This window comes from Panthera pardus, unplaced genomic scaffold (genome assembly GCF_024362965.1).
Source record: "Panthera pardus isolate Hobbes unplaced genomic scaffold, ASM2436296v1 HiC_scaffold_25, whole genome shotgun sequence".
Lineage (NCBI taxonomy): Eukaryota > Metazoa > Chordata > Mammalia > Carnivora > Felidae > Panthera > Panthera pardus.
The window spans coordinates 30,330,272-30,356,249 of NW_026526821.1; the positions used below are offsets into that span (position 1 = coordinate 30,330,272).

Genomic DNA, 25,978 nt, shown 5'->3' on the forward strand with positions numbered 1-25,978 from the left:
AGGCCAAGGCCTGTGCTAATAAACACAGTCAGTGCTAATAAAACAAGGTGGGCATGTAGCCTAAGAGCCATGTGGGGATTGGAGTCATCCTTGCAAAGTGGATGCCTCCCAAACCCAGATGAGCTATGTCCAAGTATATCCGAGGAATTTTCTGTTGAAATCTCAGAGCACTATTTATATTTGAGGTCGCAGAGGAGGGGGTGGGACCATTGAACCAAAGTGGAGGAAGAGGGATCCTAGAAGTGCGACTGTGGGAAAGATGAATTCCCAAGGGACTTGCCAGAGTCACTCTCCACAGGGCCATTGGGGAGTATCCAGGGAAGAAGGCGAACCAGTAAGAGTTAAATCTTTGTAAGTGCTCACGTAATGGGTGACACACACCGTCTGTAAACAAGACTCATTCTGAAGAGTGACCCAGAACAGGGTGACCATAAACATTCTCGTACAAGTCTCACAGTGGATGTAAACCCTTAGTCCTTTTGCATAAATGCCCAGGGATGGAATTTCAGGGTCATAGGGAAGAGTATTTTAGCTGTCATAGATAATGTCAGACAGTTTTCTGAAGTCGTCATATATTCTATAGGACTCCATTTATATAAAGTTCGAAAACAGGCCAATCAAATCTATGGTGTTAGATATCAGGACAGTAGCTACCTTCTGATTGGTTGCCCGTGGGAGGGGGCTGAAGGGACACTCTGGGGAGCTGGCAATGGTCTGTTTCTTGCTCTGGGTGCTGTTTACATGTGTGTGTACCTTTTTGGAAAAGTCATTAAGTTTACAGTTTTCTGTATGTGGGTCACACTTGAATTAGAAGTTTGTTTTTATTTATTATTTTTTAATATTTTTTAATGTTTATTTATTTTTGAGACAGAGAGAGACAGAGCATGAGCAGGAGAGGGGCAGAGAGAAAGGGAGACACAGAATCTGAAACAGGCTCCAGGCTCTGAGCCATCAGCACAGAACCCGACGCGGGGCTCAAACTCACGAACTGTGAGATCATGACCTGAGCCGAAGTCGGACGCTTAACCGACTGAGCCACCCAGGCGCCCAGAAGTTTATTTTTAAAGTCTTGAGGTGCCTCAGACCTCTGGGGGTGGACAACTAACCCCTCTGAGGACCTTCCAACCCCAGATGGACCTATCCCCTTGGAGATGCACAGAAGCAGTCCTCCCCTTACCCTCTCTTCCCCAGACAGCCCAAAAACATCTGGCTGCATTTGGCTTGCTCTCCCTCTGTCCCACCTCTGGATTTAGTGCACATTTTCCACCCTCTCACTTGACAACAGTGTAGAAAAACCAGTGCTTACTAAGCGTTCACCTACTGCATGCCAAGTGAGGTGCTGGGCATCTGGACGCACGTGGACGCGTGAGCAGCGCCCAGAGCCTCAAGGAGCAGGAGAGGGCGCAAAGCGCTTGAGCGTAAGGTAGCCTGTGGTAAATGTCATGTAATTCGCACTTGCCGGCCCCCTCCGTCAGACAGTCTCCCAGAAAGAGATTCACATTTGGATCTTGTGTTCCAGTGCAGCAGTTTGGGTTGCGAGAAAGAGACTCACTCCAGTTATGTCACAGGATGGATGTTTATTGGGAAGACATGCCAGACAGGCCCCAGGAAGAGTCTGGCAATCATGCATTACAAGGACTAGAACCTGGGACCAGGAAGCTTCCAGCTGTGGCTACATGGAGATTACCTGGCCTCCAGTTTCTTCCCCAACCTGTTAGCGCCCGATGACAACTCCCCGCTACTCTCCATGTTTCTCAGCTCAAATTCCAGGGGAGGTCTTTGCTCCTCTTACCGTCTGCCACCAGGCTATGAGGGGAGTCAATAGCCCACCCAAGAACTGGCTCCTCTCATGCACTGACTTCATGGAGCAACTTATTCCTTCTTTGTGACCCTCATTCAACCTGAAAGCCCTGGGCACACAAGCCTCCAAGAAGAGCGAGTGAGCTCGTGATCATGGAGAGGAATGCACCTAGAGTAGAATCGAGAGTGCTCTCCACTCTCCCTGGAGGTACGAATGGGGGCATCTCTTCCATGGGCCTGATGAAATTGCCTGCTCAGGCAACTGAATTGCCTGCATGCCCTCTCCCTAGGGATCACCAAACCCTCTTGATTTCCTCAGTCTTAATATGTGAGAGGGACTAACTCCTCTGGGAAGCCCATGGACAGAATGACCAGGGACACATCCTGGCCTTGGGTAGAAGGACACTAAAAACGAGGCCTGCTGGAGGCATTGTCACCAATGTTAGAAGTCTCAGGGATGAGTCCATGGTTGGGAGTCCTTTGGAAATAGAATAGAATCCTTTGCAGCTTGGGGCAGCCATGTGACTAAACTCTAGCTGATGGGAAGTGAGTGGAAGTGACAAGCAACTTCTGGGCTGTGTCCACAATGGGAAGGTATGTGCCTGCAATGTCCACTTTTTCTCCTTCTTGCTGGAGGGAGTGTGAACAGAGTGGGGCCGCCGTGAACCTCACAACCAAAGGTAACATTTTAGGGATGGAGAAAAATAAGATAGACGGATCTAGAGTTCCAACACCTTAAACTACCATAGCATACCCAGACTCGTATGGGAAAGAAAAAGAAAGTTCCCTCATGTTGAAGTTACTGTATTTGGTCTCTTATTACAGCAGCTTAACTTCTATTCTAGCCAATACAGAGTGCCTAGGCCAGTCTGTGAGGCTGTAGAAAGATTCTCTTCTTTTCTAATCCATCCAAAAAGTCCACAGTGGGCTTGGGGGAAAATATGTGAGGGGCAGTCCATTGGAAGAGAAAAGGAAAGATGAGATCCAGGGAAAAGGAACAGAGAAGTTGACAACATGACCAGTCCGTTTCTCCTCAGAGTCCTCGGGGGTCAGCACCTCTTGGGTAGATTAGGGTGCCCCTTCACCTATCATTGCCCATTTTTCTTGGCAAGAGGTTTGGAGCCAGGTCACAGAAAGTCAGATGTCGCAGAATTGTTTTCACAGAGGCAGGCAGGACTCAGTGCTACCTTGTTCACGAAGCCTGCGTCATTGCAGATTCTGGTGACCTCCTCCTCCTGAGGGTAGGCAATGCTACAGGTCAGCTCAGGGGTGGAGCACAGGACAAGGTCCCACATGTGGCTGGATCAGGACCACTGAGCTTCCCTCAGAGAAAACACTGGTCACATGAGGACTCTGGGAACCGTCATCACCTGACCTCTAACTCTGGTGGACGGTCCCCCAGACCTCAAGCCATGTGTAGGGATCCCAAGGGGATTGGTGAGCATGTGCCTGGCTGGCCATGAGGCTACGAGCCCTGGCCCACCAAATGATTATCTACAGAGGGGATACATCACAGGGAAGGGAAAACAGACTTTCACTCCTGCCCAGGTGATCGGCAGACTCAGGAGTGGGAAAGAGAGAGCCCAAAACACAGGTGGGGTTCTGTGTTCCAAGAGGTGTCTTGGATGTGGAGGTGATGCTGCTAAGTTCAGAAGGTCTGCCCCAGTCACCCAGCCAGCAGGTCCCATAGAGAACCAGTCACGCTGGCCTACGGTATGCCCAAAGAAGTGCCCAGTGAGCAAACCCGCGACTGCTGTGGGCCCCAGTCAGAATGTGGCTCCCCTATCTTCTCAGGGGTCCCTGGGTTCTCCATATTCTCTCCCTAGCCCCAGGGGCCATCCTGTATATGACTGCGGTCTCTAGGTGCCAACCTTGCGCTGTGGGTTAGCTAGGCATTGTGTCTGCCTGTGCCCACAGGGTGAATGGATACCTGTGCCATCTCCTTCTGAGAATCCATCTCAACCAAATTCTCACCCACGCTCGCCTTACGAAAATGCCTCCTGCAACACAAGAATGGACTCAGAAAGTCTCTCCCCTCCCCCTGCCTCCCCTCCCTCTCCAGAACCCCATTGCTTAGCCCCAGACTTCTCACTGCACAGAGCAGTGGGAGCATTGTGGGGAAGGGGGGTGCCTTATCTTTCTTCCTTCCCAGCACTTTCTTTACACAGACAGGGTCCAGATAAAGAAAGAAGAAAACCATAGCAAGATGGATATAAAGAGGATTCTAGAAGCGATTCCCAAATTTGGAGCAGTGGGAGAAAGAGAAACAGGCTAGAGAGTATGGAGCTTGTGAATTTGGTAGGAATGACACGAGGGAATGTTGAGGGGCAAGGGGGAGGACGAGGTCACCCCATCCACCCCCAGTTCTGAACCCACCTCCAGGCGCAGAAGGCCCCCAGGCCCAACAACAGGAAGAGGAGGCCCACCAGCAGCCCCAGGACCCAGAGTAGCTTCTGGAACAGACTCAGGCGGTGCAGAGCTGGAACACAAGGGTGAGGCTGAGGTGGCACCTATGACTCCAGGCCTCCAATCCTCCCTCCCAAGGTGACTCCCCAAAGATGAAAACTATTCTAGCTTTCACTTTATCTCAGAAGCCCCCTCCATGCAAAGGCGCTTCAGGCAACCAGTCTGGACTAGTCAGACAAACTGATTACAGCAGAAGGGATTCAGGGAAGACCTCAGAAGGAAGCCTTTGGACCCGAGAGCTGGGCCTCTGTGCAGAGGGGCCTGGGAGACGGACGCCCCACCTACCTCTGGTTCCAAAGTAGGTGGAGGCAGACGCAGAGCCCAGGGCATTGGAGGCAGAGCACACGTATTCCCCCTGGTCGCTGGGCCTCAGCTCCTCCATGTCCACCCTCAAGACATTGGCAGTGGCCGTGACACGGATGTGTGGCTCTGCAGGAGCACCCCAGGCCTGGCTGGAGGCCACCAGCCTACTGCCGAGGTGAAGGCTCAGGCTGGCTAGGGGCTCGCTGTCCACTCGGCAGTCCAAGATGCCCTGGATGCCCCCCTCCGGCTCCACAAAGACCGTCATGGTGGGCATCGTGGGAGGGTCTATGGGAATACAGGGAGTGTGATGATGGCCGCAAATCCTCCCCTCCCTGTACCCAGGCAAGATGACTTTGCTGCTCTTCCCATCAAGAGGTAGAGCCGACCCCACCCCACCCCCCCGCCCCCCACCACTCCTTGATCTGTGACTTGCTTTGACCACTAGAAAGCAGAAGGGGCTTTATGTGACTTCAGGGCTAGACCTCAAGGGGCCTCGCAGCTTCTGCCCTCCTGCGAACACAGTCATGTGGGAAGCCCGGGCCAGCATGCTGGACAACGTGTGGTGGCCCAGCCAGCAGCCAGCCCCTGGATGAAGCCCCTGCCGGCCATGAGGATGAAGCCATCCTAGGCTGTCTAGCTTCAGCTCAGCCACTGGACAACTGCAGCCACATGAGGTGAGGCCAGCGGGAGACCTGCCCAGCTCAGCCAGGCCCCCGTTTCTGACCCACGGAACTGTGAGCAAATAAAATGGCTGTCATTTTACGCTCTATGTTTTGGAGTGGCTTGTTAGTACAGCCATATCGGACTGACAGCATGGCGCCTTCATGAGGAATGGAGTAAGGGACCAAGGCTGATGAGGGCCTATTGTATGCCGGGCACTCTACGTGCCGTTATCCTCCTATGCTCCTCGCGGGGTGAGGGGACTGATACGTCATGCATGAGGAAACCAAGGCATGGGTACCCAAGATCACACAATCAGTGAGCGGGAGTCCTCCCACCCGGAACTCCATACCTGCAAGGTCTTTGCTCTTTGCAGACAGAAGAGAAGGAAGACCTGAGGTGCGCATGTGAGGTGTGGACAGACTGAGGCGGGCGGGGGGGGGGGGGGGGCGTGTCATACTCACATAGAACCCGGAGCATGACTGGAGCAGAGGTTGTGGTCCCACTGGGGTGTTGGGCCCGGCAGTGGTACACCCCAGCTTGGGCACGGGCCACGTGGGTGAAAGCAAGGGTGGGTCCAGGCTCCACGTGCAGTCGCTGGCCATTCCAGAACCAAGCGAAGGTGGAGTTGCCTATGGGCCCAGGACCACCAGGGAGGCGACAGCTCAGGTTCAGCGGTGCACCCTCAGGCACGTCCAGCCCTGGCTCGGCCACCACACGTGCACCTGCGGGCCAAGGACCAGGAGGTCGTCAGGGATCAGCAGGCCTGTGGGAGCTGGAGCCTCTGGGTAGGATCTGGGCATCTGAGAGCCTTCTGTGCATTATGGGAAGGTCCGTTCTGATTTGGGGCTCTCAAAGGTGAGACCGTGTCTCTCCCATAAGACTGAGATCTCTGAGAACAAGTCTGTCTCTTATCTTCGCACTGGGGACCTCCAGGACAGGGCTGTGTGTCTCTCTTAACAAACCAGACTTTCCGATGGATGAGGTTGTGTTCTGCTCTCAGGTTGGACTCCCCAAAGGTAGGGCTCCACCTCATCCCTGAAGGTAGAGCTTGTGTCTCTCTTCCCACCCCAGCTTCCCCAGGGCAGGCCTGTGCCCCCACCCCAAGTTGGGGTCTGTGACGGTGGGGTTATGCCTTGCCCGCATCCAAGGTCCCCTTGGCACAGCTACAGCTCCACCCTCGTAGGGGGTTCTCCAAGGGCAAGGCTGTCTCTCCCCTTCAGACTGGGCACCTGCCTCCAGGAGAGCTGTTTCTCTTCCATCAGATGGGGCACGGCTAGATCCACCCATTCTGGTCAGCCTGCCCCCTCTCGCAGGAGCTCCACCCCTCACAGACACATAGCCCCGCTGCGCCTGCGCCCCTTCCCCTCCCCCTTCTCCCACTCACCTTCTGCCTGCAGCTGCCCTGTGGTGTTGACTGAACCCAGGAAGTTGTGGGCTGTGCACACATAGGTGTCCTTGTCACCTGAGGGTACCTCTTGCACCTGCAGCCGCAGGGCATTGCGGGCCACCTGGATATGGCCTGTCCCCGATGCCAAGCCGTCAACCCCATGGCTGGTGGCCAGAACTTTGCCATCACGGGACAGGGCCAGCTCAGCAGGTGGCTCGCTGTCCACGGTGCATTGTACCACGGTCATGGGGCTCGCCCTCGAGTCCTGAAACGACGACAGGACAACATCCCGAGGGGCATCTGGTGGCAGGATAAGACATAGTTGGAGGCCTTGTTAAGAAACCCTGTACCATGGCCTACCCGCCTGGCACTGGTGAAGGTGAAGCCTCTGGACAAATGGTCACTTCCTAGAAGTGACAAGTTCTCAGGAGTCTTGTGGACAGACTCCTCCAGGCAGGATTCACAGGACCCTAGGGTCTCTTTTCTCACCACCTATGTCCTTCTTTTCCCAAGTGCCCATTCCAAGGTCCACTGCAGCCCTGTGTCCACCCCTACAAAGGCCCAGAAGTGCCCTCCACCCGCCCTCATCCTCGGCACCCCCAGCCAAGGACCCCTGCTCACAGTGGACTTGCAGGGCTGTGGGCCGGGAGCTGCGTGTGCCCTGGGCATCCCGGACCTGGCAGGTGTAGGCACCCGCATGAGCCCGTGTAGCTGCTGGGATCGAGAGAGAGGCAGCTGGGCCTTCCTGCAGCCAACGGCTGTTGTGGTACCAGGCATAGAGAGTGGGTGGGTGGGCAGCAGGGTCTTTACAGGTCACTGTGACGGGCGCCCCCTCGGGCACAGCAGCTGATGGTGACAGGGTCACCCGCACACCTGTACCAAGGAGAGCAGGGTTAGCTAGGCCCAGCCAGATCCCACAGCTGGTCCCTCCCCTGGTGGGCTTGGCATGCCCTGCCTCACCTTCTAGCCGCAGTTCCAGGGATGCATTGGCCTGGCCCAGAGGACTGTGGGCAGAGCAACTGTAGAGACCCTCATCGCTGGGCCGGGGCTCCCACAGCTCCAGACGCAGGGTGTTGGGGACAGAGGCTGTGGTCGAGGAGGCCAGGAGGCGGCCAGCGTGCCTGAGGGCCAGCTGGGCGGCTGGGTGGCTGTCCACAGTGCACAGTACCAGGGCCAGCCGTCCACCACGGCTCTCGAGGAGGTAGGTCAGGCGCAGGCTGCGGGGTGCGTCTACAGGGACACCAAAGGAAACAGTTCAGAGGACTGCAGCCGGGAGGCTAGTTGGCGGGTGGCATTCAAAACCAGGAGGGTCCTGGCTCCCTACCCCAAGGGCCCCTGATTACCCAATCTATGGCCCCTGCTCCACTGCCCAGAGAGAACCTATCTCCTCTCACCCTCAACTCAGTGTTCCTTGTTCTGAGCTTCATTGGACAGATGGGGACTGTTTCTGGGTTGGACATCTGTGGGACTCTGGCCATGCCCTGATCCCTTGTTGCCCCACCCTGCATCCAACCAGACTCACAGAGGACATCCAGAATGACAGGTCTGGAGAGGCGGGGTGCCCGGCCAGGCGTCAGCACACCACAGCGGTAGGAGGCAGCATCCGTGACTGTGACATTGGGCAGAAGGATGGAGTGGGCCCCTGGGCGCTGCTGCCCGTCCTGGTACCATATGTAGGTGAGCTGGGTCTGGTTGGTGGTCCACACAAGACAGGTCAGGTTCACCAGCTGCCCTTCCTGCACGATGGCCTTGGGCCACACCTGCACACTCACAGCTGGGGAGAGAGAAGGGCAGGGGGACGCTGGAGAGTTGTGAAGCTGGGTAAGCCAGCCACCTGTCTCCATGTCAGCCTCTGAGAGGCACAGGTGGCCCGCCTGTAAACGAGGCTCAAGGTCGAGCTTGGGAAACAGCTCGCCCTCTCTGGTGGTCCCAGGCAGAGTTCTGTAGAGCCCTGGAGTGTCCTGAGCCCTCCCTGATCCTGGTGGGGGGCACATGGGCACATGGGAGAACACAAGCCTCCCCTGCCCCGTGGTGTTTCCTCCTTTCTCTTGATTAGCTTTATCCTCTGGACATCAGGCAAACTTCTGTCTGTTTGTTTTTTTAATGTTTTATTTATCTTTGAGAGAGAGACACATACATAGCACGAGTGGGGGAGGGGCAGAGAGAGAGGGAGACACAGAATCCGAAGCAGGCTCCAGGCTCTGAGTTGTCAGTACAGAGCCCCACGCGGGGCTCGAACCCACGAACTGTGAGAACACGAGCCAAAGTCAAACACTTAACTGACTGAGCCACCCAGGCGCCCCAGCAAACTTCTGTTTTTAAAAAAGACTCTTCCAGGTGCCTGGGCAGCTCAGTCGGTTAAACGTCTGACTCTTGATTTCAGCTCAGGTCACGATCTCACGGTTTGTGAGATTGAGTCCCATGTCGGGCTCTGCACTGATAGCGTGGAGCCTGCTTGTGATTCTCTCTCTCTCTCTCTCTCTCTCTCTCTCTCTCTCTCTCAAAATAAATTAAAAATGTTTAAAAAATGAAAAAATAAAGCAGGCTCTTCCATGAAACCCAAGTCTGGAAATTGCTGCCCTTAAAGGGGGGATGGGAATGGAGACAGTCCTTATGTTCAGCCCACCTGCTGTGCCTTAGGCTTCCAGAACCCTCTCCAGCCTCCTCTCCTCTCTTAAAGGAGCCATCCATGCACACACTCACATCCCCACACTGACCCTGGGCATCGAAGTTGGCAGAGGCTGAGGTCTGGCCCAAGGTGTTGGTGGCCTGACAGGTGTAGACGCCCTCATCCTCCAGCGCTGCATTGTGGATCTCCAGGCGTAGGGTGTTGGGGGCCACAGCCACCTGCAGCCGCGGAGAGCTGCTTGCAAGTTCCCCCACACCTTGTAGGGTAGAGGCCACGAGGTCGTCCCCGTGGAACAGTCGCAGCTGGGCTGGAGGGTCACTGTTCACACGGCACAGGAGGAGGCCCAGTCGCCCAGGGCCTGTGTCCATCAGGGTGGTGAGCGTGGCCTGGCGAGGGGCATCTACAGGAGGTGGGGAGTGGTCAGGGCGCCTGGGCTCCCCCAACCCCTCCCCCAGCTGTGCCCTTGTTTCCTTCACCCCCGAAGAAACATGGACAGGATGAAAGCTTACAGGACACGTGGAGGATGACAGGGGCGGCCTGGCTCGTGGTGGCTGAGCCTGGAGACTGGGCTTGGCAATGGTACGCCCCAGCTTGACTCACAGTAATGGCTGCAAAGTGGAGCGTGGCCGAGTTCGACTCCGGGAGGGGCTGGCCATCCCGATACCAGAGGTATGAGGTCCCCTCCAGGACCCCTGTGGGCACCTGGCATCTCAAGACCACAGCCTGGCCCTCCCGGAGCTCGGGCGATGGTGACACCTGGACCCAGGCTCCTGTGGGGAGAAACCAAGAGCAGGTGAGGGCTCTCCACCATACCCTCCCACAGTCTAGGGATGTATGTGCACACCAGGACTGCATGACCTCAATCTTATGTCCAGGAGCCATAGCTTACCTACCACACCACCACCAAGGGCCCCAGTTCAGCTCCATGCCTCCTCCTGTCCTGTTGCCAACTCCCCTGCACTGGGTCTATCCCGGTCTTTACCACCTACCACCTTGAGCCACAGTTTTGTTCTGTCAGTCATATCTCACCTACCAGAAGGTGAGCCTAGTGCAGGCCCAGCCTATATGACCTGTAACCCAGTGCCAGGCACAGCACCTGCACATGTTAGCTCTTGGCAAATGCTGGTTTGACCCCCTGAAGCACTGAAATGGGAGGGGTTTAGGCCGCGCTGAGGGCCTGGTCCTGATACTGATCTGGACCCAGCATGGGTGGCCGAGGACTTGGAGGGAAAGTTAGCCACTATGTGGTCTTGAGTCCTCTCCAGGCCTGCTCTGCACCCAGGCTCCAAGTCATGAGAGCCCACGAACTGGGAGGACCAAGCAAAGGGCTGTCCGGGTGCCCCCTGGGTCCCAGGCAGGACGAGGCTGGGGTGGGGAGCAAGGAGGTGGGGTAGCTGGAGTGGTGGGAGCACAGGCTGTGCCTGGAATCAGAACCAAATCAATCCAGAGCTAGCTAGTCATGTGACCATGAGCAAGCTCCTGAAACTCTGACCCTCAGTGTCTCTTCCAGTGGAATGGGTATGATAAATAAGAAAAGACATATAGAACCAAAGCCCAAGGACAGTGCTCGAAAATTGATGTTTGTCATCGTGGGAGGAAAAAAAGGGTGTTTTTTTCCTTGGCCTTTGCAGCCTTATGGGTGTTAACTTTCCTCTTTCTTGGCTTATTCACTTAGGGAGGATTTTTACAGAAGAATACATGTATATTAATGTGTATGTGTATATATTTCTACATATACATGTATGTGCATATTCATATTCACACACATACATTACACACATGTATGCATAGTATATGTGTCTTCTGTTTTGTATGAAAATTCTTATTATGTATCAAAATTATGTTATTATAAAAGAAGTTTCTGACAGAAGCGCTCCAACCAAGCAAGCCACCTTATGCAATTGCCACTGCCCCCTAGTGGTTACCACAGTTATTACAGGTGAAAATATTTGGCTGGAGACAAAGGGAGGCCTGTTGGGTAGCTAGAAACTCCCTTAACCTGGAAAAGACTCAAATCTCTGCATAGAATCCACATGACCCAGCCCAAAGTCTGGCTAGAACAGCCCCCAGGGGGTCTACCACGTCTTTAGAGAACTGAAACTCACCTTGAACCTGAAAGAAGAGGGAGCTATTGGTGGATCCAAGGGCATTTGTGGCCTCACATCGGTAGCTTCCGGAGTCCTCCAAGTTCAAGTCTCGGACCTCTAGCTTCAGGGAGTTGGCTGTGGCTTTGACCTGGAGGCGGCCATGGTGTGGGAGCAGGGGCCCCAGGCTGGTGGCCAGGAGGCGCTCCCCATGGAACAGGGCCAGCTGGGCCACAGGGCGACTGTCCACAGTGCAAATGAACACAGCTACATGGCCCTCGCCCACATCCAGGAGGGCTGACAGCTTTGGAGGTTCTGGAGGATCTGCAGACAGGAAGGAGGTCAGGCCACCCCCAGTACAACTCACCACAGTCCAGCTGCCCCTGTGTGCCCCTCCCCCTCCACACACACAGGTCAGACCTGCCCTTGTCCACGCCCCAGCCACGCTCTGACCCCCCCCCCCAAACCCAACCCTACCCTGTTCCCTCCCACTGACCACTCCCTCACCCCCTGAGTACCCAACTCTGCCCTTGCCCGTCACTCACAGAGCACACTCAGGACCACTGGGGTGGAGAGCTGGGCCCCAGCCTCGGTAAGAATGCGGCAGGCATAGAGGGCAGCATCTGTTCTGGCCACAGGCAGCAGCGTCACGGTCTCCAGGGGGCCCTGGGCCCACAACGCCCCATTCCGGAACCAGGAGAAGTTGGCAGGGCCGCTGGCCTCCCGGTTCACACTGCAGGTCAGGTTGGCCGCGGTGCCCTCTCGCAGCGTGCGCGATGGTGTGATGACCAGAATAGTGGCTGGAGAGTAGGCAGCACGGGCCAGCTGAGACAGGCTTTACCCTGACCACTTCCCCCGTGGGGTCGGAGTCCAGCCTCCCAGCCTGGAGAAGGCAGGAATGAGACCCCCTGGGCTTCCCATGGGGCAGGGGAGCAAAGCGAACTCCCGCTGCTGAATGGAGGTGCTTTCAGCTAACAGACCATCCTTGGGGAGCCAGGGGTGGCAGCATCCCAAGTACCAACCCCTGACCCTGAGCCACCCATTCCCTGCCATGACTCACCTTGGGCATCAAAGGTTGCAGAGGCAGAGGTGTTGCCCAGTGCATTGCTGGCCTCACACAGGTACACACCCTCATCCTCCAACACTGGGTCACGAATCTCCACACGCAGCAGGTTGGGGGCTCTGGTGACCTTTAGGTGCTGAGAACAACCCCCACAGCCCCATGGCAGGGAAGAAGAGGCCACAACATGGTCCCCGTGGAGCAGTCGCAGCTGGGCGGGGGGGTTGCTGTCCACACGGCACAAGAGGAGTCCTTGACGTCTAGCCCCAACCCCTGCGGCGTCAGGGTCCAGCTGGGCAGTGAGTGTGGGCTGGCGTGGGGCATCTATAGGGAGGAAGAGCATAGTCATTCATCCCATGGCCTCCACCAGGGTCGTACAGGTCCACTCAAAGCTGGCTAGCCACACTAAACAAAGGCATGTGCTTAAAGTGGCCATAAACAGCTGTGTAGGTTGTGTACTGCACAAGGACAACCAAACCGGGGTAGGAGGAATGCAGCCCATGCCCCTCATGCTAAGCTGTGCCATAGTGCTATACTGAGTCTTCCCAGAGGAAGGAATGCCATTTTTCTAGCTTGGACAAGGCTGTCATATGGGCTAGCATAACGTCATGTGCTTCTGACACACTGAAGGTTGGCCCCTCAGGCTAACATGGGGCACCCACTCTTAACAGGACACAGTCTCTATGCTGAGAAGTTCTGCCTTCGTGGCTATGGGAGCTTGTGAGGGCACAGCCTATGAGTGTGTACACATATATGGAAGCATGGTGTCCAGGGTCCCAGCCCAGGAGGACAAAGCCCGGACATGGTGCCCAACGATGCACTTGAGGCTAGAGGCAGAGGGCCCTGGAGGGGCTGGGTTTGGGGGGTGGGACGTAGGGAGGTAGAGAAAGCCCCAGCTTTGTTCCCCACATTTCAGCCCTGGGTGGAGAGCTCTATGGTTCGCAGACCTGCGGCTGCCTTCCTGATCTAGACCCCGGAGCAAGGCAGCAGCAGGAGGGCCTGAGGGAGGCGGGGGTGGCTGGTGGGCTGACCCTCCCCACGGCAGGCAGGGGCTGGTGGGAAGACCGCTCACAGAGCACAGTGAGGATGGCGGAGGAAGAGGGGCCGCTGGCACTGTGGCCATCCTTGGCCTGACAGTAGTAAGAGCCGGTGTCGGTGCTGGAGGCCGCAGGGAGATGAAAGCTGCTGCTGGGCCCCTCGAAAAGCAGGGCTCCATTCCGGTACCAGGAGAAGCGGATGTCAGGCGTCGGGCTCAGACCACTCCTGCAGCTCAGTGTTACTCCTTGCCCTTCTACCACTTCTGCTGTGGGGCTGATGAGGAGGTGGGCCACTGGCAAAAGAGGGAGTAAGGGAGGATCAGGTCCCCTGCACACCGGCAGCTCCGTGCCACCTGCTGCAGGAAGGTCTCCAGGGTTCACCTCTCCCCACATGACTACAGGCAGGTCTGGGCTTCACGGCATCAGCTCTGTGAACCTCTTGGTATCAGGGGGGTTTGTCCTTGAATGCCGATTCTGATCTATGGGTAGTAGCTGGCTGCAGCATGGTTGAGAAGGATTGGGAGCCAGAGCCCGGACTTACATCAAGAACCTGGCTTGATCGATTAGCTCGGTCTGTCATGGCCTCAGCAGGAGGAAATGGCAGTACATCCTTCAAGATGTGGAAGCCCCTGTTTTTCCATTTTCCCTCCTGCATCTGACTCCTAACAGAGCCTGCCCCAAACATTTGATACATAAAAAACAGATGGATATGAAGGACCCTTCAAGTTCAGAGACAAAATGTGTACATAAGGAATAATGCCACCTGCCATGTTTCCCTTTTGCCTTGGCCTCAGGAACCTCCCAGGTTGGGATGATGGTATAGTCCAGATCTTTGATGTGATTTTTTAAAAATTATTATTATTTTTTTTACCAAACAGCTTGGTCAGCCCCTCAGCTGAGCGCTCTGGACTCCTGGGAGGAAGAGATCAGAGCAGCCCTCCTCCTCAGGCTCCCTCCACCAGCATCCCTGTGCCTGTCTTACCTTTGGCCTGGAAGTCCAGGGTGGAGGATGAATTCCCAAGGGAGTTGGTGGCTGAGCACGTGTATTTCCCACTGTCGCCTGGCTGCAAGTCTCGGATCTCCAGGTTCAGGGAGTTGGGGTTGGAGAAGACACTGAAGCGCGAGCTGTGGTCCCCCTCCCCTGGGGTGGAGGCCAGGATGAGGCCATTGTGTGACAGCACCAGGGTGGCCACGGGCTCGCTGACCACCGAGCAGTGGAAGAGGCCCACCAGCCCCTCCTGCGTCTCCAAGAAGGCAGTTAGGTCCGGCACAAGGGGCGGGTCTGTGTGGAGACAGATGGGTGATGGTCATCCTCAGACAGGGACAATCCCTGGACTGACCCTGCGCCTCCTTTGTCCCACAATGCCCTGTGAAGGGGCAACCCCAGAGCTCTTGAGTGCCTGTTGAACACATTTGTCCCTGGGCTGAGCAAATCACTTTGTCTTCTTGGCCAATAAGTGTGGCAACCCTGTGAATGTGGATCAGGGGCCCCACTTTAAAGATGGGAAGACTGGGGGTGCCTGGGTGGCTCAGTTTGTTAAGCAACTGACTACGGCTCAGGTCATGATCTCTCGGTTTGTGAGTTTGAGCCCCGCGTCGGGCTCTGTTCTGACAGCTCAGAGCCTGGAGCCTGCTTTGGATTCTGTGTCTCCCTCTCTCTGTGATCCTCCCCCACTCACACTCTGCCTCTCTCTTTCTCTCTCTCTCTCTCAAAAATAAATAAAGATTTTTTAAAAGGGGAGAATAAAGAGACTTAACAACTGAATGAAATTCAGGATCCTGGCTTAGATCTTGGACCAGAAAAAAAAAAAATTGCCATAAAGGATGCGATGGGGTCAATTGGTAAAATTCAAATATGGGCTGTAGATTAAAAAATATTGCTCTATCAATACTATCAATTGTATCAATATTAAATGGTTTGGCTGTGATCAGTGTACTGTGGTTATGTATGATAATGACCTTTGGATATACACGTTGAGGAGTTAAGGGCTAGAGGGACATCATCTACAATTTTGAGAATGTAAACATGTAGATATGCGAACTGGTGCAGCCACTCTGGAAAACAGTATGGAGGTTCCTCAAAAAATTAAAAACAGAACAACCCTATGACCCAGCAATTGCACTACTAGGTATTTATCCAAAGGATACAGGAGTGCTCTCTTGAAGGGGGACATGAACTCCAATGTTTAGAGCAGCACTATCAACAATAGCCAACAGATGGAAAGAGCCCAATGTCCATCAACTGACGAATGGATAAAGATGTGGTATATGTATATACAATAAATAAATACAGCAATAAAAAGAATGAAATCTTGCCATTTACAATAACGTGGATGGAATTAGAGTGTATTGTGCTAAATGAAATAGGTCAGTCAGAGACAGACAAATATCACGCTTTCACTCATATGTGGAATTTAAGACACAAAACAGATGAACGTAAAGGAAGGGAAGCAAAAATAACATAAAAAACAGGGAGGGAGACAAACCATAAGAGACAAACCTTAAGTACAGAGAACAAACTGAGAGTTGCTGGCAGGGTTTTGGGTGGGGGGATGGGTTAAATGGGCAAGGGGCATTAAGGAGGACGCTTGTTTGGATGAGTGATGAACCACTAAAATCATTATTACACTATATGTTGTTATTACACTCTATGTTAACTAACTTGGATGTAAATTTAAAAAAACATTTTTTTTAACATTTATACATTATAGAGAGACAGAGAGAGACAAAGCATGAGCAGGGGAGGGGCAGAAAGAGGAGGAGACACAGAATTTGAAGCAGGCTCCAGGCTCTGAGCTGTCAACACAGAGCCCGATGTGGGGCTCGAACTCACAAACCACGGGATCATGACCTGAGCCGAAGTCGGACGCTTAACCGACTGAGCCACCCAGGAGCCCCTGGATGTAAATTTCAAAAGATTTTTAAAATATCGATTCTCGGCCTTTTGGCTATGATTAAGTGTCGTCTCTGTTCTTGTCAGTTTAATATCTGATACATCCTCTATCTGAGGACAATATATTACATGGATTTTTGGAGCAGGGAGATGGAGAAGGAGCTTGCTCCGTCCACTCCACGCATCGACCTGGTATTGCAGCACTTCCAGGAATGGTGCACACACAAAAATAAATAAATAACAGTTAAAAATAAATTTAAAAGAAGAATGTAAGCACGTGGCTAACAGATACGTGACAGCCAACTGGTGGATATCCACACATACAGCGTATATACATATGAAATGCCCATATATATGTTTACATAGAAAATGCGTGTACACTTTTGCACACATACGTATATATGCACGTGTGTAATACACACGTATATGCATACTTGTGCGTATGCACATATATATACATACACGTATATATTTAAAGAGAGAGAGCGAACGTACCAAACTGTTAACAAATGGGGACACTAAGGTAAAGGCAGGTGGTCATTTCTTGTGTTCTCCTTGCAACTTTTCGCAAGCTTAACTTGTTTCAAAATGGAAAGGATTCTAAAACAGGAGGAAATTGAGGCCCAGAGAGGTCAAAGCGTGCCCGGTTATGCGGAGCTGGGACACGAGCTCAAGGCCAACCAGGCCCAGGACCCTAACCCTCCTGTGGGGGCCCTCGCCCTTTGACCGCCCTTTGACCGGGCTCTGGCAGCGTCCGGTGCCCCCCTGTCCTGCCACTTACGGTTGACCACCACGCTGACGGGGCCAGAGCGCTGGCTGCCGTAGGAATTGTGCACCTCGCAGAAGTAGAAGCCGGTATCGGCCCTGGTGGTCGAGTGCAGCTGCAGGGTGTGGCTGTGGGCGTCCTCCAGCAAGACGTGGTTCCTGTACCAGCTGTAGCGCAGCTTGCTGGGCGCTTCTTTGGGCGTGTTGCAGGTCAGTGTCACCGTCTGGTTCTCTAGGACGGGGCCTGCTGGGCTCACCTGGACCTCAGCCGCTGTGGGGGCGGCATGGGGCACGCGGGGGGATACCCAGCTGACTTCCAGGGCACCGGGGTTGTAGCCAGTCAGCCTAAACCCCTGCATGTTCTGCATCACGCCCCTTCTGCAGCAGAGCCTTCTGGACGGGCACTGCATCTCTTTGTCCTGTTTACAAGGGTTCTCGTGACATCCCACCCTGCCAGGAAGGCTTGTCACCTATCTGAGACAGGGCTAGGACTCCATGCCTGCGTTCCAGGAGGCACCTTGGCCTGGCTCCCTTCAGCAACAGTAGCCTGGATCCCCACCCCCACCCTCTGGTCAAGACTCAGGCTCACCCAGGACTCACTAAAGACGTGGAGGCTGACAGGGGGCGACACCGTGGAGCCCACGCCATTCCCAGCTTGGCAGGTGTAGACACCGGCATCACCCCAGGCCACCTGGGGCAACTGCAGCACAGGACCCTGGACTTTGAGCTGCGTCCCATCCTTGGCCCACTGCGTGGAACTGACCTCGGGGTAGCTGCTGTTCACCTTGCAGGTGAGTATGACCAGATCACCTGGAAGGATGTTCCGCCCTGAGGGGCTAAGAAGGATCTCCACACCCTTGGGGGCATCTGCAAGTCATGATGGGGGGCATCAGGCGAGGAACCCATGGAGGGCAATGGCAGCCCTTCTCTCCTCTCTCAACCCTCCGCCCTAAGGAACCCCATCTGGATAACGGTCGGGCCCATCCCTTCCTCTGTCAGGGCCGGCTCTGCCCCCCAACTCGCAAGGAGGTCCTGATTCCTTCCTTTTCCACTGAGGGCCTGATAATTCAGCGCTTGGCCTAGCGTCCAGCCTACACTGCCTTCCACGGCTTTCTGCCTCGTGGCAGCGTCCATTGCCTTCTGTTCTGTTTGGGGACCGTGAGCACCATACCGCCTGCTTAGGTGGCCTGTGGTAGCTATTGGCACGGGACCAGACACCGAATGGAGGGGTCCAAAGGCAGAGTCAAACGAGCTCTGAGAACGGTTAGCCCATGTGTGAGGAAGGTGCCAACCATACAAAACAATTGTGTTTCTATAAATCTTGTTCCAAAGCCTCTTACTACGTAAATATGCTAATAGAAGCTAATATGTTCAAGTGCTTAATCTAGGTAAATAGGCAAATAACAGCAGCTAATGTTTTAGAGTGCTCGGTATGTGCCAAGCACCCCTGTAATTTCCACACCAGTTCCTTGAGATCTGTGAGTCTCCTGAACAGAGGACATGGAGGCTCCGCAGGGCAAGTCACTTGACCAGTTTGCCCCGTTTGCTCCTGCGCCGCATGGATCCAGGCAGCCTGGTGCCTGTGAACAGCAGTTGTTCTAGAACAGGCTCTGCCATGTTTTACCATGACGGGAAGATGCAGAATCAGGTAGAAACTCAGGCTTTCATCCACCACCTCTTTGCGGTGTCTGGGCAATACCCTGATCACCGTGAGTCTGAATAGTCTTAGGCAGGAGAGGGGTGAACCCTCCTACACACACACACACACACACACACACACACACAGTGCATCCTCCAGAGCTGGGATAAATCCCAGGGGCCTTGCTGCCTGACCCCCAATTCTCTGGCACTTTGTGTCTCCCCTTCTCTGCCCAACCTGGCCTCAGGGACAAAAGGTACAAGGAAGCCATTAAATGTGACTCAGAAGGGCTTAGCGGTGTCTCTCGCCCTGCCTGACCCTGGAGGTCCAAGCATGTCTGGCTTTGCCTCGGGGGTGAGGGCTCTGTTTCCCCAGGCTGGAGGAGGGAACGGTTTCCGCTGGGGAAGCCACAGATGTGCCCTCAGTACCAAGGGAGTGGCGCCCAGCACACTCACACTGCACTTGGAGGTGAATCTTGCCCTGAGTCTTGTGCTTGGCTACCGAGAGTTGGCATTGCAGGGTCCGGCCATGGTCCTGCCAGGACAGGGGCATATGGAGGGTCCCCAAGTGGCTGATGCCCGTGGGCTCGAGCTTCTGGTGGTTGGAAGTGATGGAGCGTGCGGGGTCCTGGCCTAGCCACTGCAGGCTGATCTGCTCCTCCGGGCAGGCGTAGGGAGTGGAGCAGTTGAAGTTGGCCTCCATGCCTTCGCGAAGCTCCGCTGGCCAAGCGATCGTGGGCTCCTCGGGCTTCTCTGAGGACAAAGACCAGAGGCTGAGGACTCCTCTTCGCCACACATGAGGCCGAACACCCTAGAAAGTCCAGCTGAGGGGCAAGACCTGAGCAGGGTCCTTTAAGAGGAAGGAGAGGCTGCTTTCTATCCCCAGCCCCACTGAGGGTGAATGCAAGGGAGAGGTGGGGCTGGGTTTAGGCCAGGGCTGGTGGGCTCAGGATTGGGGCTGTGAGCCAGTGGGGCCAGGAGCAGCTTGGGAGATGCTTCCGGGCAGTAGCTAGGCCACCCTGCCCCTCACCTGTCACGGTGACCACAGTGCCTTTGACATCTGACCAGCGGTTGCCATCACTGATCTCAAAACGGAAGTTGTAGGAGCCCGAATCCTCAGGCTGCAGGTCCTTCAGCATCAGGCTGCATATCCTGTGCTCAGTGCGCCCCAAGAGCTGGGCGCGGCCACGAAAGTGTGCCTCCGCCAGCTTGGGGTTCTCCGAGTGGCTCACCACCTGCCTCTTGCCCGAGTAGTCGTAGTACCAGATGGCTGTGATGCCATGTGGCACTTCCACATCAGCTGGAAAGCTGAAGACACAGGGGATGACGAGGCAGGACCCCTTCACGCCCTTCACATCCTGGGGACTGGAGACACCCCATGAGGCCAGGCCTGAGGGTGAGGTGGGACAGAAAGGAGAGTGATAAAGGCCGGGGACCACCACAGGGCCCTCAGATCTGCCCCAGAGGAGTCCCCATAGCCTGCCCTGCCCCCAGCAAAGCACCCTTGGAGCAACCCCTCTGGATGCCACCCCCCTCCCCTCCCCGCCGCCAGCCACTGCCTCCCTGAGCCTTCCTTCAATCTCAGCAGACAAACCGGTGACCAGGCACAGTGCAGTCTGCTCGGGCAACGGAGGGCTCGACTCACCAAAGCCAGGCCCTGTGAGATGGGGAAGGCCAGCAAAGCTTACCTGCTGAGATAGATGAGGTCAACTGGAGAAGCTGGATCAGGTAGTCCATGGCAGGTGTGACACTACTTCTGGTGCCTAAGAGGGTGATGCACACTGTGCTGGTGGGGCATACGGGGGCCTTCTAGGGAAACTCGGGGCACCTCAGCCTCAGAGCCTGCTGAGAGTCCAGCCTTGTGCCCTCCACATGCTATGCTGGCCAACCCAGTGAGAGGGCAGGGCGTGGAGCCAGGAGCCCACGTTCCTGACTCAGACTGCACCAGGGAATGCCTTCACTTGGTGACATGCCCCACAAAGCCCTCTGTGCGTCTCTCAGCCCCACCCCGAGTTCTGCTTTCCCAGCCCCTCAAGGACACTCCTCCAGAGCAGATGAACAGCTGTTTCTCCCTTTCCTCCCCCCCCCCCCATTTCCCCACCCAACCCAACAGGAACTGGAGCCCAGAGAGGACGGAACCCAGTGAGATTGATGGTTTGAAGTTTGTCTTCTTACCACCAGCCTTACCAACTATAGGCCGTAGTGGGGCTTGACCGAATACTTTCCAAAGTGCTGCCTTTAAGATTTACTTACATCCCCGAAAGGTCCTCATCCTGCTCCCCGTTCTGCTCCCATTCCCGGGTCCCCACACACGCACCTGTGGCTACTCCCATCTACCCACGGGCTCTCCAGCTGACCAGTTCTGCCCCCACCACAAATGATCTTTGCCTGTTGAAACCTTATTTGGTCTTCAGGGTGCAGCTTGAAGGTGGATTCTAGCTGAAACTTGCCCTTCGGGGTCCCTGTGGCCGCCCCACAGCTACCTCTGTGCTTGCCTTGTCCTTGGAAGCTGGTGACCACCCACTTCTCAGGAGCTGGGGCTGAGGACATGTGCCCTGAAGCAGTGCAGAGCCCCCTAGGCCTTGCAGTGGTGAGCAAGAGAGAGGTGTGGTCCTTGGGGGCCCAGAGTTGGCGGCTGGGCAAGTCTGGGCACAGGACACAAGAGCCCTGCACAACACATATCCCGCAAACGTGAGTTAAATGTCGACTGTATACCATGCACATGATGGTGGGCTCTCTGCCACCGAGAGTCCCTGCTAGAAATGAGGCTCTAAAGAGTACCAATGAAGGGGCGCCTGGGTAACTCGGTTGGCTAAGTGTCTGACTTCAGCTCAGCTCATGATCTCATGGTCCATGGGTTCAAGCCTGGTGTTGCGCTGTGTGCTGACAGCTCAGAGCCTGGAGCCTGCTTCGGATTCTGCGTGTGTCTCTCTCTCTGCCCCTCCCCTCCTCGCACTCTGTCTCTCTCTTTCTCAAAAAGTGAACAAGCATTAAAAAAATGTAAAAAACAGAGTGCCAAAGATATGAATCTGAGTGGGGAGAAATGCCAGAAACACTCATAACTAAAACTATACAACCATAAAACTATAAAAGAAAACATGGGTGAAAAACACCATGACCTAGGATCAGGCAAGGATTTCTCAAGTATGACACCAAAACACAAGCAACAGAAGGAAAAAAATAGAAAAATTGGACTTGGTCAAATTTGAAAACTTGTGTGCACATCAAAGGACGCTATGAAGAGAGTGAAAAGAATGGGAGAAAATATTTGCAAATCATATATCTGATAGGGGATTGATATCTAGAATATATAAAGAACTCTGACAACTCAACAAAAATAGCAACAACAAAACCCCCAAATAATCCAAATTCAGAAACTGGGCTGAGGACTTGAATACACACTTCTCCAAAGGTGATACACAAGTGGCCAAGAAGCCTGATGCTCAACATCATTAGGCAATAGGAAAATGCAAATTAAAACCACAATCAGCTACACTTCACACCCGTTAGAATGGCTACTAACAGGCAAACGCAACCAGAAAATAATAAATGCTGCTGGAGATGAAGACGTGGGGAAATTGGAAGCCTTGTGCACTGCTGGTGGGAACAATGGCGCAGCCCCTGTGGAATGTAAAATGGCGCAGCCCCTGTGGAAAATCGTTTGGCGGTTCCTCAAAAAGCCCAGCAATTCCACTTCCAGGCATCTACCCAAAAAAATTTAAAACAGCGACTCAAACAGATACTTGTACACTCATGTTCATAGCCACATTATTCACAATAGCCAAAAGGTAGAAACAATCCAAGTGTCCATCAACAGATGAATGGATAAAAGAGATGTGGTATATCCATACGATAGACTATTACCCAACCAAAAAAAGGAACGAAAGTCTGACACATGTCACAACATGGGCGAACCTCAAAAAATTATCCTAAGTGAAACCAGCCAGATACAAAAGGACAAATATTATGCGATTCTACCTAGATGAGGTCCCTGGAGTATGAAGAGTCAAAGAGATAGAAAGTAGAATAGAGGTTACAAGGAGCAAGGCGGGGGGTGGGGAGGAGAGAGTGGGGAGTTAGTGTTTAATGAATACAGAGTCTCTTTTTTGGATGATGAAACATTTCTGGAAATAGAAAGTGGTGATGGTTACACAATATTGTGAATGTACCTAATGCCACTGATTTGTACACTTAAAAGTGGTTAAGACAGTTAAGTTTTATATTAAGTACATTTTACAACATGCACACAAAAACCCATGTTGCAAACTTTGCAATCCTCCCTGGTCCTAAATGCTGACTTTGCAGGGGGGGGGGGCGGGGAGGCTGGGACTGGGGACAGGAAACTCATGACATCTCCCAGCCCCCAGCCCATCAGCCGCAGGGTGGGGCCCAACTGATTTTGGGGACTACCAGGGGGCACACCTGGGGAGGTGCTGAGCAGACACCCAGGGCCTAGATGGGGTCTGGATTGCCTGTCAGAATGACAGTGCTTAGCCAAGTGTGAAGGGACAAGGGGCATCCTGGCAGGGAGCGTGGCAAAGGCAAAGATGTGGGAAGGCCAGGAAGAGCATTGTTTCTCAGGGGACCCGGCCCCCTGGCTGGGCTGCTCCAGCAGACAAGTCTGGTCATTTGCTGAGGCTGACTGTCTCCGTCTCTTTCTTTGTGTGGCCCTGGGCCTGCTCCTGTCCCAGGAGGATGTGCCCACACCCTCTATACCTGGTCCCTAGCCACAGGAGAGGCTCATGCTGGCCCAGGCAGTGGCTGTGGCCTGGATGCTGGGCTGAAAGGCAGAACTGGGCATGTGGCGGGGAGGTGTGGGTCTGGGGCCCAGAGCCACACTGGGTAAGAGGGTGAGCTCCACTATAGCAGAGACATCGATCAGTAAGATAGTGGCGTGTTGGCTCCAGTGCCCCTGCTGTTCCCATTTGGGGTCATGGAAAGGACAATGCCGAACCAACAGGAGGAATGGTGGGATTTTAGACCTACTGACCCCTAAATGGAGCAGGCTTTTTGAAACATGTGAGAAGAGGGGCGCCTGGGTGGCTCGGTCGGTTAAGCGTCCGACTTCGGCTCAGGTCAAGATCTCACGGTTCATGAGTTCGAGCCCCATGTCGGGCTCTGTGCTGACAGCTCAGAGCCTGGAGCCTGTTTCGGATTCTGTGTCTCCCTCTCTCTGTGACCCTCCCCCGTTCATGCTCTGTCTCTCTCTGTCTCAAAAATGAATAAACGTTAAAAAAAAATTAAAAAAAAAAAGAAACATGTGAGAAGATCCTTTCTAGAACCACCTCAAGTCACAGCATGGAGATGTCACCTGCACTTGGCCCAGCTACAATACCCAAGAGATCAGACCCATCAGAGTGCCACTCGTTGGCTCAACCTCTTCCACCCCAAAGACCAGCCTCATCCCAGAGAGCCTTCCTGGAAAAAGAAGGGGCAAGACAGACCCCAGAAAGGAAGACCTTTGTCTCTATTTGAAAACCTCTTGCTGAAGGTTAGGTGCTCCTAGGGCTTGAATTGAGCTGGGCGCCTGGTGTGCACCCTGCGCCCCCTGGTGGTAAGGGGGTGGTTGCCAGTCCTGGGGAAGGGAGTCCTGTATTGGGGGACCAGAGCCCCTCAGCCTTGAAACAACCCCTTATTTAAGCAGTGACCATGTGGGAGAGGATTGTTCCCCAGACCTCAGAAAGTTCCTGAGGTTCACTTTGTATCTCCAAGTCTTGGGTGCTCTGAAGACAGGGTTTAAATCCCCACCCCCCAAATTGGTATATGTTGCATCATGGTTGGGCTGAGGTGGCCTGGCACATGGTGGGTGCCCATGTTTGCTGCCTGTGTGAGAGCAAGTAAGTGGCAAAGCCTATGTGAGACCCAGTGTCCTAGGACAACTGGGGAGGGCTGGCTAGGGCCCTGAGTCCCTGACCTCCGATCCCAGACACCAGAAAGAAGGGCAGAGGTAATTTCACTGCAGACAGCTATGCAGGATTCAGTTTCTGTTTCCTAGCACCAGGGCTCTCCCCTCCCTAACTTCCCTATCAGGCTGGAGAACGAGAGAAGTGAGATGACACGGCCATCTGGAGTGCTCTGCCCCCCAGATAGGAAATCAGGGTACAGACGGGCAATTCCAGACTACGTTATCTTCGTAATAGTGGAAAGCCCCAAATATAAGCCAAAGGTTTCACTTGGAAAGCCATATAATCCATAAATGAGGTCTACTGGGTTGAAATGGGCAGTAGAAATCCCACATCTCGTTTGCCAATCTGGCTATAAACGCTCAGAGCCCAAGCAGCCATTCCCGAAACTGTGCTAGACAGTGCTGGGAGTCCTGCTTGGATGAAGAAGTGGTGATGAAGGAGGCGAGTGGGCCTGGGCTCCCATGAGGGCAAGATGAGGGTTGGTCGGCAGCTGGGCCAGGGTGAAGGAGAAGCTCGGCTGCCATGTGGGATGGAATTGGGTGGACATGGGGAGGAGAGTGATGGGTTGGGGGAGGATGAAGGTCAGGATTGAGGCTGGATGGAGATGATGCATAGGAAATGTTTGGGGTGGAACTGGGGTTGAGGTAGGACTGGAAGTTGGTTGGGATGGGGATTGGGATGGGGGTTGGGGAAGATTTGGGGGCATGGAATGGTTTGGGTAATGAGTGCAGCTTTGATTAGCATCTAGGGCTTGGGTTGGTTCCGGTCCAGCACCCACCCCCAAGACTCCCAAGCAAATCTCAACCCCGCCCCTCTCCCAGACCTCCTCCCGCATTCCAATGTTGGGAATACCTGTTCCACTGAGGGAAGTGGCTGCAAGGCTGGTGAACGGCAGGACAGGAGAACAGGAAGGAAGGCCAGGTGCTCGTGGTGCTGGTGGCTTCCCAGGGCTCTGCCACCCCAAGAGAGGAGATCCAGCCTCAGGGGTTGCTTCCTCTTTTCCCAAAGCCTCAGCTCTACTGCCCAGCCTGGAGGCTCGTCAGGGAGGCAGCTGCAGGCCTTGCGTAATATCAAGACAGGAAAGACCTCCTAGGCAGGGGAAGGACCCTGGCAAGGCCCTTAGGGTAGTGAGCAAGCAGAAGTGGGATCGGGGGCCACGCTGGTGTCTCCTCTAAGGCAAAGCGGGAAATTGGGAGGTCCTGCTTACCAGCCGTGTCCATTCTCCTCTTCTTTGTGGCCACTTGGCCTTTTCAGGGAGTCTGAGAGAAGAGGAAGATAACTTTCTACACACATCCCTCCTGACAACCAGGAGGAAGGCAAGCCCGGCCTGGGGTGAAGGAGCATTAC

The 25,978-nt window shown here is 54.4% G+C and overlaps 1 protein-coding gene and 1 non-coding gene across 4 annotated transcripts; one reads left to right on the forward strand and one right to left on the reverse strand.

Moving 5' to 3' along the window:
• Positions 1-2,588: 2,588 nt before the first annotated feature.
• On the reverse strand, positions 2,589-25,658 carry SIGLEC1 (sialic acid binding Ig like lectin 1). 3 transcript variants are annotated; one of them, XM_053890400.1, is made up of 22 exons: positions 25,484-25,658; positions 20,414-20,488; positions 19,756-20,115; positions 19,182-19,478; positions 17,688-17,954; positions 17,104-17,358; positions 14,412-14,711; positions 13,465-13,722; positions 12,393-12,716; positions 11,878-12,132; positions 11,354-11,656; positions 9,758-10,018; positions 9,337-9,648; positions 8,142-8,393; positions 7,580-7,849; positions 7,241-7,492; positions 6,617-6,919; positions 5,694-5,954; positions 4,552-4,854; positions 4,177-4,279; positions 3,731-3,800; positions 2,589-3,035 (listed from the first exon to the last, which is right to left on the reverse strand). In XM_053890400.1, the coding sequence occupies exons 2-22, from the start codon at positions 20,460-20,462 to the stop codon at positions 2,928-2,930; spliced, it is 5,163 nt and encodes a 1,720-aa protein (XP_053746375.1). In that variant the 5' UTR covers positions 20,463-20,488; positions 25,484-25,658; the 3' UTR covers positions 2,589-2,927. The 3 variants fall into 3 exon arrangements, with proteins under 3 accessions (XP_053746375.1, XP_053746374.1, XP_053746376.1); XM_053890399.1 differs by lacking the exon at positions 25,484-25,658 and having other exon boundaries at positions 20,414-20,740; XM_053890401.1 differs by lacking the exon at positions 25,484-25,658 and having other exon boundaries at positions 2,922-3,035; positions 3,672-3,800; positions 20,414-20,741.
• Positions 16,358-16,548, forward strand: LOC128773586 (U2 spliceosomal RNA). Its single transcript, XR_008417949.1, has one exon. It is a non-coding gene; the product is annotated as a U2 spliceosomal RNA (small nuclear RNA).
• Positions 25,659-25,978: the final 320 nt, after the last annotated feature.